Raw genomic sequence first — 19,229 nt, 5'->3', positions numbered from 1 at the left:
GTAATAATAAAAGTAGTTTACATTTATTTATTTAAATGTATCAATAAAGTTATATGTACATGTATGGAAATATTATTATTTATACATGTGTATAACTTGACATATATTCTTTCTTCAGTTGGTAGCCATACATACATTGGTATGAGTGTGCAGGGTACGGGACAAAACGTAAACAAGGTTGATTCCAATCCAATTGATGAACTTGATGACAACGACAAAAATAGGTTCTATATTGGTGATGCCAATTCTAAACCAACTTGGTTAGGAATCGATGCAGGTAGGACTATTATGGATATTTATCTATCATATTATGTACTAATGTCGCTAACTACAATGTACTAGCGCTACTTCTAAGTGAGCCGTGAATGATTTAATATTTTTTAGAAAAGTTGTTTTCAAAATAAATTTTGGAATATTTATGTTAATCAACTTAAAATATGTTCTTCAATCCCAACGGACACTGAAGTAATAAATACATGTATACTGATATGAGATGGAAACATCCTCTTTATCAAAATATTAGTTCTCTATGGAGACATCCGTGGCTTCATGCAATAGACATACAGTAACGTGCGTTCTTATAAAAACATATTTTTAATTAACAATTCCTTTGTTGGTTATTTACATTATGCAGACAATGGCAACATAAGAGTCAAAGAGGTACTGGGATCTGAAAGTGCTACGTTCCTGCAAGTACAAATATGTGTGGAAAATCGGAGACTTTATAACGTCTGCCAAGTTTTAGATATAACAATATGTGAGCGATCTCGTTTATATATTTTGTTTTTTAGTTAAAACGTATTTATTTTAGCTCGATTGCATAGAAAGCCTAAGGCTTACTTGAAAAGCTCTCTCGTCCGTTTCCTGGGACTAGAACCAGTACTTAATGTCTATGATGGAAATCGAAAGAACGCTTCCACAGTGGGAATCGAAACCGTGACCTTCCGATCGCTAGGCTGACACCATATCCACTACACCACTGCGACTTCTATTTGGTGTATTGTTGTATGCTTTCGTCACAAAAGCAATTGCAACAGGGTGTATATTTGTGTTTGTCTGCTGTTTTTATTGAATGAGACTTAAATATAGTACTATTTGCTATAATTGCGATATATGTGAATATTGATAAAAACATTTTAAAATATTTAAATTGAAACTTTAGATCATAATAAGGAGATACATTAGTATTGCCATACGCTAGTCTATTATTCAAATATGTAACCAATCCCTTATGAAAAGAGTTAAATCCTTACGATAAATCACTAAACATGCACTTGCTTAAACTTGAGTAAAGGCGGTGTAAAGTATTTTTGAGTTTTGACCCGTTAAAGGCTGGCGGAACCTCGCACGAAGCACTTTAGACCATAATAAGGAGATACATTAGTATTGCCATACGCTAGTCTATTATTCAAATATGTAACCAATCCCTTATGAAAAGAGTTAAATCCTTACGATAAATCACTAAACATGCACTTGCTTAAACTTGAGTAAAGGCGGTGTAAAGTATTTTTGAGTTTTGACCCGTTAAAGGCTGTCGGAACCTCGCACGAAGCACAGAATTTATCACAAATATATATCATTAGTCTTAAAATTAACAACTTGTGTCAACCCATTATGTGATTTATATACAAAAACACAGTATGTTTACTGCTCTAATGTCGTATCAACCAAGGGGAAAAACAGGATATTAAAATCGCTAAATACTGAGAATGTACAATTTGAAGCTTTACATTTTCAGACCACACATCCCTTACGAGCATACCTATTCTCACGAAGCTTCACGCGAACACGGACATAGAAAAACTGATCTGGAGCGTTACCGCTACCATTGATATCACCTTCACATGCAATACCACATTCACCTGCGCAGAATCACATGATAGCGACTTGTGTATAGTAACAGACAGCTCAGACTTGTATTATGGAACGCAAAGAGGTTCGAAAATAGTCATCAATTATATAGTATGATATATTATATGGGTTAATCATGTATACACAAGTACTGCGTACAAGATATTAAAAGTGTTATAACTTATATGCATCGATGATGATAATCACGAGGTTTAAACATAGAACAACAACAACTAGACAAGACAAACCCAAAATAAAGATAAACGTGGCTCTCACGTACATTATATAGTATATATTTGTTACACGTTTTACATTAAAGTGTATTTTTCTTCAATATTAGCTCCCTTTTCGTAACAATATAGGTAGTATAATTGTCGCGGTTTTGGCGCGTTAACGTAACGCCGCCGTAACGCCGCGCCAATTTATGTAACGTTGTTTTATAAGTAACGTCATATCCTATTATTATGTTATTGTCAGTTGAAAATAAAGGAACGAACCTGAACACAACGCTTCATCATTTACATCGTCTTTACATTTTGGTGCCCTGATTATTACACTAGAAGTACGATGAATTTACAGAGGTTACGATCAAATAGAGGAGGTACTAAACGCACAATCGCTATTTTGCTTGAAAAAATCGTCGAAAAGAAAGAGAATGAAACGCGGATAGAAATCAACTCACTTCTGAAAAATTTGGAGACAAAAGTGCAAATGCTAGAGACACTTTACGAAAAAATATTATTAAACACCGAAACTGAAGAAATTGAAGATGAAATTGTGGAAACAGACATTTACATGATGGATTTACGCATGAAATTAGACATACTTATCGCCGAGCGTGATCAACGGGATACGAGCATAGTGAGTCAGCAGCCGACATTTCATCCCATGGATACGCTGCGTGGTCGAGGGGATACGGGTTTAGGAAGTCAACAGACGACATTTCATCCCTTAGATGCACAGCGTGATCAACAGGATACGAGTATAGGGAGTCAGCAGCCGACATTTCATCCCATGGATACGCAGCGTGGTCGAAGGGATACGGGTTTAGGAGGTCAACAGACGACATTTCATCCCTCAGCACAGCGTGATCAACGGGATACAAGCATAGGGAGTCAGCAGCCGACAGTTCATCCCGTGGATATGCAACGTGGTCGAGGGGATACGGGTTCAGGAGGTCAACAGACGACATTTCATCACTTAGCACAGCGTGATCAACGGGATACGAGCATAGGGAGTCAGCAGCCGACATTTCATCCCATGGATACGCAGCGTGGTGAAGGGGATACGGGTTTAGGAGGTCAACAGACGACATTTCATCCCTTAGCACAGCGTGATCAAGCGGATACGAGGTTGAACATTCAGCAGACGACATTTCATCCCGACGATACACCACTTACACTGGAGAACAGAAATAAACATGCTTTACATAATCCAGTCGATACCATTCATCTGACAGCCGTGCAGCACGAAAGGGTGCCTTGCAGCTTCCAGTTCCGGAGGAAAGTATACGACGGCTCCCGGGCGGCACACGATAGACGGTCCCCATATCCGTACGGAGAGTACCTCGACTTGACAAGATCGGAGTACCGGCAATCAAACCAACACAACTCTCACGTAAACATCGCAACTGAATTCCCTTTCGTAAGCGGCCTTTCAAACATGGTCGGCGTACCGGAAACACCCACAGCCATTTTTCGGCCGTTGACCCACAGGATGTCACCGCCTGGTACTGGCTACGAACCAACCGCTAGATTTCACTTCAATGGCGTATATCCGACGCTCCATTACCCCGCCGCCGCCGCCCACCTGCAGCCACATCCTACACATTCAGTTTACCGGAACAGATTCTCACACAAAGGCCGCTACGCAAACGTTAACCTTGTGACTCCCTTGTGGCCTAAATATGGTGGACGCTCAGAACGCCCGGAACCGACATATCCTAGCAGCGCCGACGGCAACCACGAGCGACCGCGGAGCTTCGGCGATCCGGCGGGAACTGCATCGAGCGACAAGACAAGCGTCTCCTCTGCAGAGATGAAGAGCGAGCGGACAGACGGCGGATTGGAAACTGAGACGATCTCAGTTTCCCGGTCGCCGTCGCCGCAGAGTTTTCAGTGGGCAAGCTCCCAGTCACGTGACACGAGCATGCCCGATTTCAGCTCTTCGTCCGACTCCAAGCACTCGTCCGGCATCGAGAGCGAAGATCAGAAGCCGAACGTGTTGTCCGAAAAGTCACGTGGCGATAGTCCGACGGTGAGCTCTACGGTGACCGCTTCTCACCAAGATTCCCACGGGTCACCGCCTGCGCAACGTACGCCGTACCACCACCCGAGCAACGGAGCCGCGTCCGTCGGCTTCGGCTTCCGGTACACCTCATGCACGGATGTCAACATGAACATGTACCCGCATGCACAGAGAGCACCGGTGGAGCAGACGTACGAGGCGGCCGCCAAGTTGCTTTTCATGTACGTGCAATGGACACACAACCAGGCCATTCGTAAAATTCTATCCGTTAGAAGTGCTATGTGGAAGCGAAACCGAGAGAAACTAGTGATGAACATTGTGATTAAACATGTGAGAAACAGTGCGATAAACAGTTGATAAACAATGTGCTTAACATGTGATTGTTAAAAATGTGATACAAAGTGAACTTTCAAAGACAGTGCAATCTATTCTGGGGTTAAGGTGATTAATCGATATATTGACAGTAATTGAGATTATTATTTTGACTAATAATTTGTTCTTCATGTATTTTTGTTGGATTAACATTTTTGATCAGACTCATTGATATATGTTGCATAATCATTTTGAGGCCCCAAGAATGTCGCGGTTTTGGCGCGTTAACGTAACGCCGCCGTAACGCCGCGCCAATTTATGTAACGTTGTTTTATAAGTAACGTCATATCCTATTATTATGTTATTGTCAGTTGAAAATAAAGGAACGAACCTGAACACAACGCTTTATCATTTACATCGTCTTTACAATAATCATTAAATTGTCTATATCCGTTATACCAAGAAAAAGTACATATTTCGTTCTTCTGAAATAACAACCGTGAAAAAACATATGCAATTCTCTACATTCATCGATACTTATTCTAGGCATCATTTTCGATGTAAAGAAAAAGGAATGTACGGACAAACTGTGTGCGTCCTGCAAGATAGCAAACTTCTGCACCAACGAAAATGAAACATATTTTTACATGGTTGACTGTGAAAAAGACAACACGAACACCTGGGCTGACTTCACAACAGGACATGCTGTCGACACTAAATCTGTGTTCTTCTATGCTGATAAAGACCCGCCTTTTCACTTGAGGTGTAAGTAACGAATGCTATCAATTGATTGTTTTTAATTATTTTGTAATGTCATTGATGTATGCATACAATTTGCTTATGTTTAGATAATATATTGATGCGATTTGTAATAGTTATATTGATTAATAACATCAAATTCTTTATAATTATTAAAACCAAACAACCTTTAAAAAGGATTTACAAACCACGCCGTTATAAATAAGACCTGGTTTCAGTATTTTTAACTATATTAATGTCATTTCGACCCATCAACATATTGTCCCGTAGTCACTGTTCTAACACTATTCTATTAGAGAAGACAAGTCTCTGAATAATTTCTAAGTGCTATTTATTCTTTTTCTTAAGTAGAATACAATACCAAGTGATTCGTAACTATTTGACTAACAGAGTGTTCTATAGATCTGAGGTGCAGAATGAATCTTACAACAAACACACAGCATTTTATTCTCATCAAAATAAACATAAAATTTAGATATCTCTTATTCCATTTTTGGTTGGTTGACTCTTCTCTTCGGACGATTTTCTAAACCCACCCCTTCAAATAACCCTTGTTGATTGGATGGATCGCTCATGCCTGTACCACATGTCACAGCAGAAAATGCAATATACAATTATCACGTTTGACCAATACGTTCGTGATGAACATGTGTGGATAATAACCATTGAATAGGAGACCTTATTTCATTAACATACTTGATCATATAACCAGGTGTTCTCTTATGGACAAACCACATTAGTAGTGTGAAACCTAACACTCCTATAATCAATTACGTAAACCCCGATACCCTTAAGATATACACTCAATCCGAACTTGCATTTGTTATGTACATTGGAAAATTGGATATTTCAATTATTTAAATTTCATTATATACCATATCTGAATTGGGACTTGTTATGTACGAGTCAAATTGTTTATCAAGGTCTAAAGACAAATCAACATATGTTCCCGATAATTGAATTACATGGGAGAAATGAAACCATACTTCCATAATCAATTTTTCAAATTTCACTACATCCTACCCGAAGATTCTATTTCCTAAATTAGTTTGTTTATACAACAATAACACAACAACAATAGCACAATAATATACAATGAGGTAAATTCTGTTATTATATATATATATATATATTATTACGTTCATTTATCTGTCCATGTACAATTATAATGTACATTACGTTACACAATCATGCTATAGGCCAGATAACTGTTTGCATTCGAAATCCTTTAGCTGTTATCGAAGCCGAAGTACCTGACAAAAAACTGGACCTGAGCCATACATCCACGCGCACTAGTTTAATGATAATTTAATATATATTAACACTATAGCATTGATTGTTGGTTCATACCAGTATTGAGAAACCTATCGGTTCTTATCTGTCATGATGACGAGAAACGAAACGTGCTAGAGATTTAGGAAGATAAAACGAACCACATGTTGTTGTTTTTTTTCAAATCATTGAATGTCTTTTTTTCACATTATATAATCGTACGAAGTTACATTAAAGTAATGCAGTTTTTACTAAGGATCATTTAATGGTATTCATTGTTCATCGGTGTTTATAATAATGTCAATATATTCCATCGGTGAAAATCACATTATTTTCAAGGGTCCACTGCAATTTGAAATAAGTATTGCTAACAAACAAGGAAGAAATGGCTTGGAGTCAGAACATTATAATTATATGAACTAACAAATAATGTGTTATTTGTATTGTGACTCTTCAGTTGGCAACCACACGTATATCGGCATGAGTGTAAAGGGTACGGGACAAAATGTCAACAAGGTTGATTCCAACCCGATCGATGAACTGGATGACAACGACAAGAATAGGTACTATATCGGTGACGCCAAAGAGACACGAACCTGGTTAGAAATCAATGCAGGTATAACCTTACGAAAAGAGGTTTTCTATTTGTATATATGTTTTCCAAAATTAAAATGTATTACTATAATGAACTATGTTTAAATGGAGACTCTTGATATTCGTCAAATTGCAAAGTATGTGGGTTAATATAACATACAATCGGTTAAATTCGTATAATTTTCAATGTCCAACTGATCAATAGAATCCATAAGTTCAGTTCCTAGCACGACTGCATCTACAAGATGCATTACCAGAACAATTGTCTCATTAATACCGGAAGGTTTTATTAAAAAGGTAACGCTTCATAAATCCTGAAACCTCCCTGACCACGAATGAATACATTAACACGCCATTCTTATATCTTTTGCATTATAAAGATGATGGCCACATCAGAGTCAGCGCCCCTCTTGACTCGGAAACTGCGAAGTTGATGTTTGTACAGATATGTGTTGAAAACAGAAGACTTTATACGGTGTGCCAAGTGTTAGAAATAACAATATGTACGTTTTTGTTCACATTCTTACACAAATTAAATATAATCATATGTACATTTTTACGTACAATGCATTAAGAATTTTCGCTTCATAAATAATGTTGAGACATGAATTCGTACGACGACGAAAGTCGTTGTTAAGCAAAAACAGTTAACCGAGTATTTATTTCTAGATCACAGTTTCTTCACGAGCTGGGCAAGTATCGCGAGGCTTCACGAGAACACGGACCGTGAAAAGCTGATCTGGAGGGTCACAGCCACCATCGATATTACGTTCACTTGTAATACAACGTTCACCTGCGCGGAAACGCACGACAGCGACAAATTTACATTAAACGATCCCAATAACCTTTATTATGGAAATCACACCGGTATGAGATGTATCCTTTTCTACTCGGACCAATGAAAAATTAAATGTTCATACTTCATTTACAGGAAATGACCGTATTCATCCTTCTGGCACTTTATTCATTTATCCATCGACTAGCAACACAATACAGGATGCCATAATACAAAACTTGTCTCTGCACCTAAATTTTCCATCATTAAAAGCGCTATAACAAGTTGTTCAAAGAACCTTGCTTTCAAAATGATATGATTATTTGTACAAGGCATTCATATTTCCTTATTTCTGTTGTAAACACCATTTCAAATTACTGTTCCGTAAATGCATTATGCCGAGGACTGTTTATATTATATTAACACATAGTCGGTTTTATAAAAAATAATATTCAGCTGAATAAAGACTAAATCCAGAAAATTACGGCCACGATTACAAACAGCAGTTTCGGAGTGAACTAATTCGTATTCTTAACTATTTGATACCTGGAATATTGTTCATATACCATATCTTGTTGATAGTATGAAAGAAATCGTTTCAAAATTCCAAACTACAGACACAGTTCTGCATAAGCGATAAGTTCCCTAAATGAATTCATTTCTTTAGCCTCATCGTTCCTTCATCATGACACGAATCCTGTATTTTCAAGATAAAGAAAAAAACAATGTAGCTGACTTTGATAATCATCACCATTAATTATACATAAACAAAAAATAATTAGCATTACCTTTATATCGTAATAAGCATTTACTTTACTGTTTAGGTATCAGATTTGACATACTAAAACGGAAATGTGAGGAAGAACTCTGTGAGCCTTGTTACATCGCCAAATTCTGCACCAACGAAAATGAAATTCATCCATATACGATTGACTGTGAAAAGGCAAACACAGATACTTGGGTCGACTTCACAACAGGGCATGCCGTGAACACATCGTCGGTGTATTTTTACACTGACGTACATCCGCCGTTTCACTATATCAGTACGTTTATGATTGTGATTGCTAGCGATTATAGGATAATGAGTATTATGTTTATGAGGAGTAAGCGTATTTTTAGTATAACCATTGTGATAATTAACCATTTTAAAGGGACCGTCAACCACGAATGACGAAAAAAGAAAAGTTAAAAAATAACGCATTTTTTACAATTATTAGTTTATATTGATTAAAATATCAGGAATGGTATAGAACATTACTTAAAAAAAAAAGTTGTTAAGTTTTCATATTTTCAGTATATTCGGTAATAAATTTGACTGGGTACAGGAACCAGGAAACTACCAGTTAACTATAAATAACGCAAGCAGATTGATCATCTTCGTCACGTGGAAAACCCGGGAATGCACAATGTGCATGCGAAGTGAAATGTATATATTTTATATATAAAATGATCAATCTACTTGCGTTATTTATAGTGTGTATATCGTTATGTCACCTTTTTTCGCGATGTACTTTTGGTTTCACATCGCGAAATTTTATTATTACCGAATATACTGAAAATATGAAGTTTTTTCAAGTAATGTGATATACCAGTCGTGATATTTTAATCAATGTAAACTAATAATTGTAAAAAATACGGTATTTTAGAACTTTCCTTTTTTTGTCATATCGTTAAATGAGGATGTAAATCTTTTCAGATGGCACACACGTGGTCGTTCTTAAAAACGATTCTGCTCCAAACGTCACAGTGATCAATATTATAATATCGGATCCGGTGAACGAAGATGATGACAACGACAAGATTTTCTACTATACCGAAATACCTCCTAGACCATCCTGGATCCACCACAATATACTTTTTGAACTTGATAATAGTGAGTCTAGAAACATAACAATATAAACTCTAATATTGTATTACGATCTATGTTCGTTATTATTCCGACTTTTGACATCATCCTGTTCTAGTTCAAGCATTATATCCTTGTTGTTAAAAAAACACATAGTTGCTTTTTATCATTTATTCCAGCATCTGGTGTGATTTATTTGGTCAAGCCACTCGATTTGGAGTTTTCCTACACCTTCAATATGACCACGTGTGTCCATAACCGTCGGAAATTTATCAACTGCAGCAACTTTGACATAACCCTGTGTACGTTCATAGTATATTTTATTTAGTTGCTTTTGTCATGAGCGTAAATCTTTTACTAAACATACGTACTTCGTGAAAACATGCTTTTTGGTAAAGTTCGACCGAAATCGTTCCATTCAAGCTACAACTGTGAAATGTACACCTTGAATCATATTTGAAGTATGTTTGACCATGGTTAAACGTGGTCAAAAATGGTTGGTAAATTTTTCAAAATGTTTATTGACTATGGTCACTATTTTCTATGATTCGCAATCGATAGGACATTGATCTTACTATGTTAAACGACATTGATTTATTGCCACCACAGTCACAGTGGGTGTCGTAGATTTGCCGTTGTCCGTCTTTCCGCCCTTTCCGTCCGTCTGTTTTTTGCGTCGCGCGTAAAAAATACAAAGTATTCCTGCTAGAGGGATAAAACTTGACAAACATGTTAACCAGCATGCGAACATAATTCTTCGACTTAACTGGAGTTATAGCTAAAACCAAATTACATTTTTTTAATTGTTGCGTATGTAACACATCAATTATTGCTGAGAGAGCAATGCAACGTTACAAAGATATTAACCAGCATTTAAACTTGTGACCCCTTTTATATTGGGCCGGTTATAGTCCTTTTTGGCAAACAAGTACATTTTGTTAATTGTTTTGCGCGTAACGCATCATCGCCATCGTCATATTCATTATAATTATCATAATCATCATCATTATCACAATTATCATTATATGTCATCCTCCTCCTCCTCCTTCTCCTCCTCCTCATCATCATCATCATAATCATCATCATCATAATCATCATCATCATCATCATCATCATCATTACATCATCATCATCATCATCATCATCATCATCATCATCATCATCATCATCATCATCATCATCATCATCATCATCATCATCATCATCATCATCATCATCATCATCATCATCATCATCATCATCATCATCATCATCATCATCATCATCATCATCATCATCATCATCATCATCATCATCATCATCATCATCATCATCATCATCATCATTTTCATCATCATCATCATCATCGTCATCGTCATCGTCGTCGTCATCGTCATCGTCATCATCATCATCATTATATTCATTCATCATATTCATCATATTGATCAGTTTGATCATACTGATTATATTCATCATATTCATCGTATGCATCATATTCACCATATTCATCATATTCATCATATTCATCACATTCATCATATTCATCATAGTCATCATCATAAGCTTCCAAATTAAGTTCGAATTGATAAATTGTTATTAATTGTTTTTATCCAACAGACACTGTTCAGTGTTCTGTAACGATTTCATGATTTATCGAAGTTTCAAGCATTATGAAACCATGTTGTTTTGATGGTACAATTGCATCGTTGTAAACCACGTGGTCTATTAAACATGTCTTGAAACATGATATATTACATTACCATGCACCATAAATAATTCTGGTCCTATGAATAATTGTAAAATCATGGCTAATCATGGCACTAAGTCGGCAATAAACCACGTGGCCTTTGACACATGTTTAGCCATGGTAACTTTATGACCATGTAATAAGATGAACCATTGTCTTGAAAAGTGAATGACCAACAAGGCGGCAATAAACCATTTTAAGGTCCACCATTGGTGAACATGGTTAAGCATAGTACCATCAAATATGAATAACAATTGCCCTAAGAATCATTTTCCAACCATGGTTGACCATGGCACTGGGACTTCATGTATATACAACACAGGAAAAAACCCTAAAATTAGTACCTGATGTTAATGCTTAATGTAACATATACAATTGCATTTTAAATGTATTGAATAATGTCTTCGGTTACTTTCAGGGTCATGCTACCAAACGCCAAACTGCTCAAATCAAGTCATTCTGGACTTGAATGATACGCACGGAATTGATCCACATTCCAGCAACGATTCTCTGTTTATGATGATATATCCATCTCCTTCGTATCACTTTCCAAATTTTCGGTAACCATTTCCTTTTATGGCTTTTTTGTAACTGTATGTTCGTTATAAAAAGATTACAGCGTTATTTATTCCATCGTTGTGAAATCAAATGTTGTTCATTTGTAGAGGAAACTGGTCCAATCTAACATGGACTCTTGATAAAGGTACTTTTGGAGAAGCGACAATTAATCCTCTAACAGGTATGATTTGAATCGTTAGTGTGACATAGAAACATACATATACAATGTTTTTTGCAATTTACAAATTCTCACAAGAATTTAGTCATATGGCTCAAATATTGGAAGTTATTCTAAGCACTAGGCCAGTACCGAAGCGTTAAGTGGTATTGGTTAACATTTTTTCTTTATTTCGTTTGAACCAAAATAGTCCGTGTATACGTCAATTTGAATTTGGGTTTATTTCTTGTAACCATTTCTTTTGTTCTTGTATTTTATTTTGTTTTATATCAAACTTTTATATGTTTTGATAAAAAACAAGACTATATATACACGCTGTAATAGAACCTTGCTGTTGTAGGTGAGATATATTTGACGAGGAACATCAGTATATGGCCCGCGTGGCCAAACAAGACCTACAACATGACAGTGACTGTGGACAACTCGGAATCGTGCTACACCACCACGTGTGAAATGGACGTCACAATTTGGTACACGAACTGGGTAAGCTTATAAGCTCTTGGTATGATTACCCCTGTTATTAGACAAAACGAAATCATATTGATTTCTTCACGTATAGCTCGATGCCATTTACCTGACCCTGACCTTTGTGTATAAATATTTCAAATACCGTTAAATGAATGCATTAATTTTTTGCAAGCGAGTTGAATTGATTAAAGCGTTTCACAATAAATAAACTATAATGTCATATTTAAACCTATCGGAAAGATAAGACTTGTTCCAAATTTAGCTGAATATAAAATCCATGCTTTCAAAGAAATCCAGTTGACGATTATCGGATAAACGAGACATGTGATAGAAACAAGAAAGGTGCACACTTTGCGAAAATAAACATGAGTTTAGTGAATCAGCAAATAATGTTCGGTTTATAGTTAAAATATATGTTTTATCCAGCAAGTCATTTGCATGATCTATGAATTAGTTTCGGCAATTAAGGATGTACGCATTCAGGCGTGTAGAGAACGTGCTATTAAATGGACCGGTAAAATGAACATGTCGATTTTGATTAAATAAGTAAGAATATAAGTGAAGGATACGCAGACAGTCTCAATCCAACTTGAAAAGAGAGCACAATTATGTCATGCTACATTGAATACTATGTAGACATCGAATTCAAATTGTTTGCTCACCTCTGGTTTTCACGCAGTAAGCAATAAGTGGTAAAATATGTACATGCCATTATTATTGCAACTGTCATAATATAGCAATTTGATTGTTGTATTCTTATCTTCACTTACATAGAAAATTATTAAACGTATCCTTAGGAAGTACGATGTTCATGTTATAATAATGCATATGAACTAGAGATATGTATGTATTTAATGAACAATTTGATAACACTCTGGTACCACCAGCTTAAAAATGTATTTTTACATCTGGTTTTTCTTAAAGCTTATCATGGGATACAAACATAGTAGATATAGATTATCTTTGAATTCAACATGTTTTTCTAAATTTTTGTAAGTCAAATGCATGTTTGAAGTTTATATTGTTAAAATCTTATAATATTTTCCAAATTATTTATGGATCACATGGAAAACATGTCTAGTTAAGAGTTAATTTACAACACAATTAAAGACGAAATCATTTAAATCAGTCTAGTTCAACGGACAATTGTACACACATTGTAACATCAAGATACATTTAATGTTAACAATGCAGTGTAAACGGGACTGTTATGTCAAAGCAATGAAGGGTAGGATAAAGTTTGAACCTAACTATGCTAGATAAATATGCCTAAAAACTTAGCACCACATATTTATGTAACATAAAACTTGAAACGGAATTATATTTTTTACAAAACGAACTTTCAAAAGTGATCTAAGTTAAAAAAGTAACAAATATATTAGCATTGCTCTGTGAAAAGGGAGTTTTATGCATGTGCGTAAAATGTCGTCTCAGAATAGTCTTTGCAGTCCACATGGGCTAATCTGGGACAACACTTTCCGCTTTATGATATTTTTTTTTTAAAGAAATTCTCTTGACAAGAAAAATCCAGTTTAGACGGAAAGCGTCGTCGTGGACTGCGCAGGCTAATCTGGGACGACACTTTACGAACATGCATTAAAACTCCTTACCACAGAGCACGGCTCATATTAAAAAATATATGAAAATCTTTGAAACAAAAAATAAGGGTATAAATGATAATTATGAATAATTATGTTAACATTCATCATGCTAGTATTTCACTAAATCTGGCCTTTTTTTAAAAATGATTCACCTGAGTGGTTTTGATGGGACTTCTGTTCCTATTCAATTACCGGAAAAACTTACCTGTTGCTCACAGATTGACAGATTGACAACTTTATTATGTCACCGATTCAAACATGGACTATCAAATATAAAAGGGGATAAATAGAAACATAGAATTATATTTTGCAGTAATTTAGGTGCTGTATTTTTATGAATTGATCAACATTGGAAATATATAAAAATGCAAGTGTTACTAACACAATACAAGGAATTATTGTAAGTGTTGCATATGTTTTTTATTATTCATAACATGGATCCCATAACGTAAAGTAACATAAAGACGTGCACATAAGAGCACTGACTAGCGAGAGGTAAGCATGTTACAAGTTTGCGCCAGATATCTGAGGTTAAAACCTCAGCATGCAGCATGTGTTATGCTTTTTGTTGTTGTAGTAACTTGATTTTGAAATTAGGATACACACATATATAAACAAGTTTGTCAAACCCTTAACTATTCACAGAATTGCCAGCAAAGGGGTAAATCGCCCCATTAGTGCAAAAAGGTACCATGTGCCTTCTTATTTTAATGCCACATCGTACCTTTTTGCACCAAGGGGGAGAAATACTCTTCTGATTTGTAAAGTAAGGAAATATTTTCAATAAATTTGATCCAAAGTTGTCACAAGCTCCAAATGCTAAATGTTTCTCTGTGAATAATAAAATAAAATAACTTAAATGTCCTTAAACAAGGGTCATGAAACTTGGGATGCATATGTAATAATATAAAAGGTGATGACATTATTGTATATGCAATTTAATTTATACAGATGTCAATGGTAAGCTGACGTAACCTAACATCACAGGAAAAACTGCAAAACAATCAATACTTAGAACATAAAGTACAAAGAAACTCCAGAAGCATTGACCGCAGAAAATTAATTGGCAAAATTAGATAATTTGTATACTTAAAATAACATTATTTTACAATTTTACAGGCGTATATAGCAAGTTATGTTGAGAATAACTAACGGCCAAAATCTTCAGCTTTTATTGTTCACTACACTGGTATTAAATGACTGTCAGGTTCATAAAAATGTGATCAGTGTATCATAACTTAATTAAGAAAGCGGCCATTTTGTAGCGTTAAAAACAAAATAAAAAGTTCATAAGATATAAGACCATAGTAGTAAAGAAATTCGAGTGATTGGTATCACTTACATTAATTCATGGGTCAAAGGACCATTTTAGTTTGACAGTCAAATATGGTCTTGTTCGTTATGTTTATTACTGAAATGGTACAGATTATGAAAATAGTAAAACTAAAAAAGGTTTCAAATGTTTATTATTTAAGAAAACATGACCTTATGACGCCTTATTTGAACACGATTATACATTATTATTATTTATATGATCTCAGAAACCTAGTATAACAACCTTACCAAACGAAACCAGTTTACACGAGGATAGGGACGAAGAAATATGGCTGCACAATCTCGAAGTGTACGACTACAATTACGACAGGTAAAACATTGTGCCCGTACACATTTGTATCACAAACTGCACATTAAAGTAGTAGTATTTACACTATTTAGGCCAGTCAATGTAAACACCGAATAGGTTGCCCTAAGGGTTTGTCGAGCCTGCAGCTTCATACTTTATCATGCGATTTTAAATCAACTGGGTGTTCACTATGAAGAGACCGGGTGTAACGTGTAAAGCCCGTGTCCCAATCTCAAAGGTCAAACTCACAAATCTAATAGTTCAATGTCATCCGTATTCTTTTAATGTTAAACATTCTTTACATACGATAGCATTCATATCAAACTAGCAAAAAACTAGAGCCTTGTCACAGACGTGACGTATACCCCCACATGCCGCATTGACACATACTATTTTTCATGCTGTCTTCACAAAACAAGAGAATCTAATTAATGGCGATTTTTAAGAATTATTATGCCATTATCATTTATAGCCATTTTGACCCTTGAACTCTTGAATTCTTTCACATGAAACGCCATCCAATGACTGTGAACAAAATAAATGTACAGAGTCATTTTTAATCTCACAATGAATGACATAGTTATGGCCCGGACAAGCTCATTTATGGCCATTTTTGACCTTTAAACTCAAAGTTTGACCTTGACTTTTGTGATATCGACGTAATTCTTTCGCGCGACACACCTTCCAATGATGGGGAACACATGTGCCAAATGATTTTAAATTCTCACAATGAACAACATAATTATGGTCCGAACAAGGTCATTAATGGCCATTTTTGACCTTTGAAATTCAAGTGTGACCTTGACCTTGGAGATATCGACGTAATTCTTTCGCGCAACACACCGTCCAATGATGGTGAACAAATGTGCCAAATGATTTTAAAATCTTACAATGAATGACATAGTTATGATCCGGATAAAATCATTTATGCTCGTTGAACTCAAAGTGTGACCTTGACCTTGGTGATATTGACATAATTCTTCCGCGCGACACACCGTCCAATGATGGTGAACAAATTTGCCAAATGATTTAAAAATCTCTAAATAAATGACAAAGTCATGGCCCGGACAAGCATTTGACCTTTCAACTCCAAGTGTGACCTTTGAGATATTGACGTACTTTTTTCACACGACACACCGTCCCATGATGGTGAACAAATATACCAAGCCATTTTAAAATCTAACGATAAATGACATAGTTATGGTCCGGACAAACTTTAAGTTTAAAACACACTAAGTGACCCCGTGACCTAGTTTTTGATCTGGCATGAGCCATATTCAAACTTGACCTAGACATCATCTAGATACAACTATTGACCAAGTTTGGTGAAGATCGGATGAAATTTCGGGACAGACAGACAGACCAACAGAAAGACAGACCGACAGACCGACCGATCGACCGAAAAAGTGACTCCTATATAGCCCCCATTACCAATGGTAATGGGGGTATAATTATATTGCATAAGGTCTTCTGATAACCACACTCTCGAAGACAACATAACATGCTGGATTGATTACGTCCATGATGAGTGGGGTGAAAATGACACGGAACTATTCGACCTCCGTCAGGAAGATCCAAGCAATCTTTTTAGATGGAACTGTAAGTGTTTTACAATTCTAACCGGTAATCTTTCATTTGATATACAACTTTATTGTCATATGAAGTTTACGGATGAACATTAAGTGTTATCATTATAAAGTACGGTTGGCTTTTGTGGACCTTTATTTAGATGGCTTGGTTAAGCAATTTTATTGAAATACGTTTAAATAAATTGCAGCTTACAAGCTTTACAAGAAAGCATGTAATATAAGCACCTCCCCATATACTCCGCCTTGTGGTTATCTCCGAGAAAACTTTACCTGTCCAAAGCACCATGGGTGTATGACACACAACGTGACCCAGAAATATGATGTATCCATTATCTGTCAGGATGGCTACGGTGCCCAAGATAACCGGAACTTCACATTTCATGTCCTCCACAACGAGGCTCCAAGATATCTAAATTTACCTAGTGCGTATAATGTTATTTGCTAAACTAGTTGTTGCTGTTGTTGGTTCGTGTTTTCCTAGTTGTCAAGAAAAGTAAGATGTAAACATAATGACTTGTGTTGAAATAGTTTTTTAATCTGGTTTTCAGAAACAATAACACTGGATCTAAGGAAAGGCAGCGAGCATGACATTATATTTTCGACAATGTACATCGACAAAGAAAACGAAAACCTTACATTCAACTACCATTTCTATGAACACGATTCCAAGGAAAATGTGACCTACTTCAAAGGGGATTCTAGCGGCAACTATTACAGTACGGTTACCGCATATTGTTTATTCAGCATCATCAAAAAGCCGATTACTTATAGAAGCCGTAAAATTGTTTATTACACTTAGAAAGATTACTGTTCTTAAATGAAAGCTTATATCACTTATTACAGTCCCTGTCCACCGGAAATGCAAATGAAATGCACGCTTGAGTATTTAGTCGATTATATCCATAGGCATCACACGCTATCACTATCGAACATGCAACCTATACTCACCAAATATGTTTTAATTGAGCAAATTTTATGAGGTGTTTCGTATTTTGGTCTTTGTAATGTTCATCGGAATCACTTTATGCATAGTGTTCTTCAAGTGTTTATTGACTGAAGCTTTACTCTTAGTTTGAAAACTTAAATGTACCCTGTAAATAATAAACTTGACGTATTAATGTAGAGACTCCTCGACAAAATACAAAACAACTTAGGACTATGATGAATTCGATGTATTATATAGTTCCGTTCATACACTTTACAATACATACACTTTATTACTAATTTTGTTCAGATCAGCTTGGAAACATCTCATTGACAACCTTTACCTACGATACACCTAAGAATACGACCTACCGAATACAGATATGTGGTCACGAGAGAAGAAACGAGATCTGCGAAATCTTAACCGTGGAACTCAAAGGTAAGAGCCGTTCTGCTCGATGCTACTTTAAACGCATAGCATAATTAAAACTACAATTACTAAATGGTATGTGTATGGGTATTATAATATCCAACATATTAAAAGGGGCCTTTTCACGTTTGAGTAAATTGACAAAATTGAAAAAAGTTGTTTCAGATTCGAAAATGTTCGTTTGAGTTATGATATGTGTAAGGTAATAGTAATTACTGAACATTAACCATGCTCGAAATTAGCCATTATATGCATCTTTTGACGATTTAAAAATCCGAAAAGTACAAAGCGTTGCAACGCGAAACGAATTAATAATTTGGAGAGTTCTGTTGTTGTCGTTATATTTTGTGAAACTACGAGGATTGCTTATATAAAATGTTAACATTTATCAATATTAATACTATTTAATCTATCTATCTATCTATCTATCTATCTATCTATCTATCTATCTATCTATCTATCTATCTATCTATCT

At 35.7% G+C, this 19,229-nt stretch overlaps 2 protein-coding genes across 3 annotated transcripts in view; both read left to right on the top strand.

Moving 5' to 3' along the window:
• Nucleotides 1–634: 634 nt before the first annotated feature.
• Nucleotides 635–19,229, top strand: part of LOC127852424 (uncharacterized) — a 23,467-nt gene continuing 4,872 nt past the window's right edge. Inside the window, exons 1-17 of the mRNA XM_052386379.1 lie at nucleotides 635–757; nucleotides 1,739–1,936; nucleotides 4,957–5,175; nucleotides 6,899–7,057; nucleotides 7,416–7,538; nucleotides 7,705–7,902; nucleotides 8,635–8,853; nucleotides 9,507–9,683; nucleotides 9,836–9,958; nucleotides 11,801–11,942; nucleotides 12,048–12,121; nucleotides 12,459–12,601; nucleotides 15,729–15,832; nucleotides 17,277–17,410; nucleotides 17,589–17,822; nucleotides 17,949–18,116; nucleotides 18,635–18,763. Coding sequence (XP_052242339.1) covers nucleotides 5,058–5,175; nucleotides 6,899–7,057; nucleotides 7,416–7,538; nucleotides 7,705–7,902; nucleotides 8,635–8,853; nucleotides 9,507–9,683; nucleotides 9,836–9,958; nucleotides 11,801–11,942; nucleotides 12,048–12,121; nucleotides 12,459–12,601; nucleotides 15,729–15,832; nucleotides 17,277–17,410; nucleotides 17,589–17,822; nucleotides 17,949–18,116; nucleotides 18,635–18,763 — 2,245 coding nt within the window. The 5' untranslated portion in view covers nucleotides 635–757; nucleotides 1,739–1,936; nucleotides 4,957–5,057. The remainder of the gene's footprint in view (nucleotides 758–1,738; nucleotides 1,937–4,956; nucleotides 5,176–6,898; nucleotides 7,058–7,415; nucleotides 7,539–7,704; nucleotides 7,903–8,634; nucleotides 8,854–9,506; nucleotides 9,684–9,835; nucleotides 9,959–11,800; nucleotides 11,943–12,047; nucleotides 12,122–12,458; nucleotides 12,602–15,728; nucleotides 15,833–17,276; nucleotides 17,411–17,588; nucleotides 17,823–17,948; nucleotides 18,117–18,634; nucleotides 18,764–19,229) is intronic.
• On the top strand, nucleotides 2,339–4,685 carry LOC127853991 (uncharacterized). 2 transcript variants are annotated; one of them, XM_052388897.1, is made up of 2 exons: nucleotides 2,339–3,028; nucleotides 3,152–4,685. In XM_052388897.1, exons 1-2 carry the CDS (start codon nucleotides 2,419–2,421, stop codon nucleotides 4,453–4,455), a joined length of 1,914 nt encoding a protein of 637 aa, XP_052244857.1. In that variant the 5' UTR covers nucleotides 2,339–2,418; the 3' UTR covers nucleotides 4,456–4,685. The 2 variants fall into 2 exon arrangements, with proteins under 2 accessions (XP_052244857.1, XP_052244855.1); XM_052388895.1 differs by having other exon boundaries at nucleotides 2,339–2,905; nucleotides 3,029–4,684.

The sequence above is a fragment of the Dreissena polymorpha genome, chromosome 12 (genome assembly GCF_020536995.1).
Source record: "Dreissena polymorpha isolate Duluth1 chromosome 12, UMN_Dpol_1.0, whole genome shotgun sequence".
NCBI classification, from domain to species: Eukaryota; Metazoa; Mollusca; class Bivalvia; order Myida; family Dreissenidae; genus Dreissena; species Dreissena polymorpha.
The sequence above is the reverse complement of the archived record's forward strand: the minus strand, read 5'-3'. Positions and strand labels throughout refer to the sequence as shown.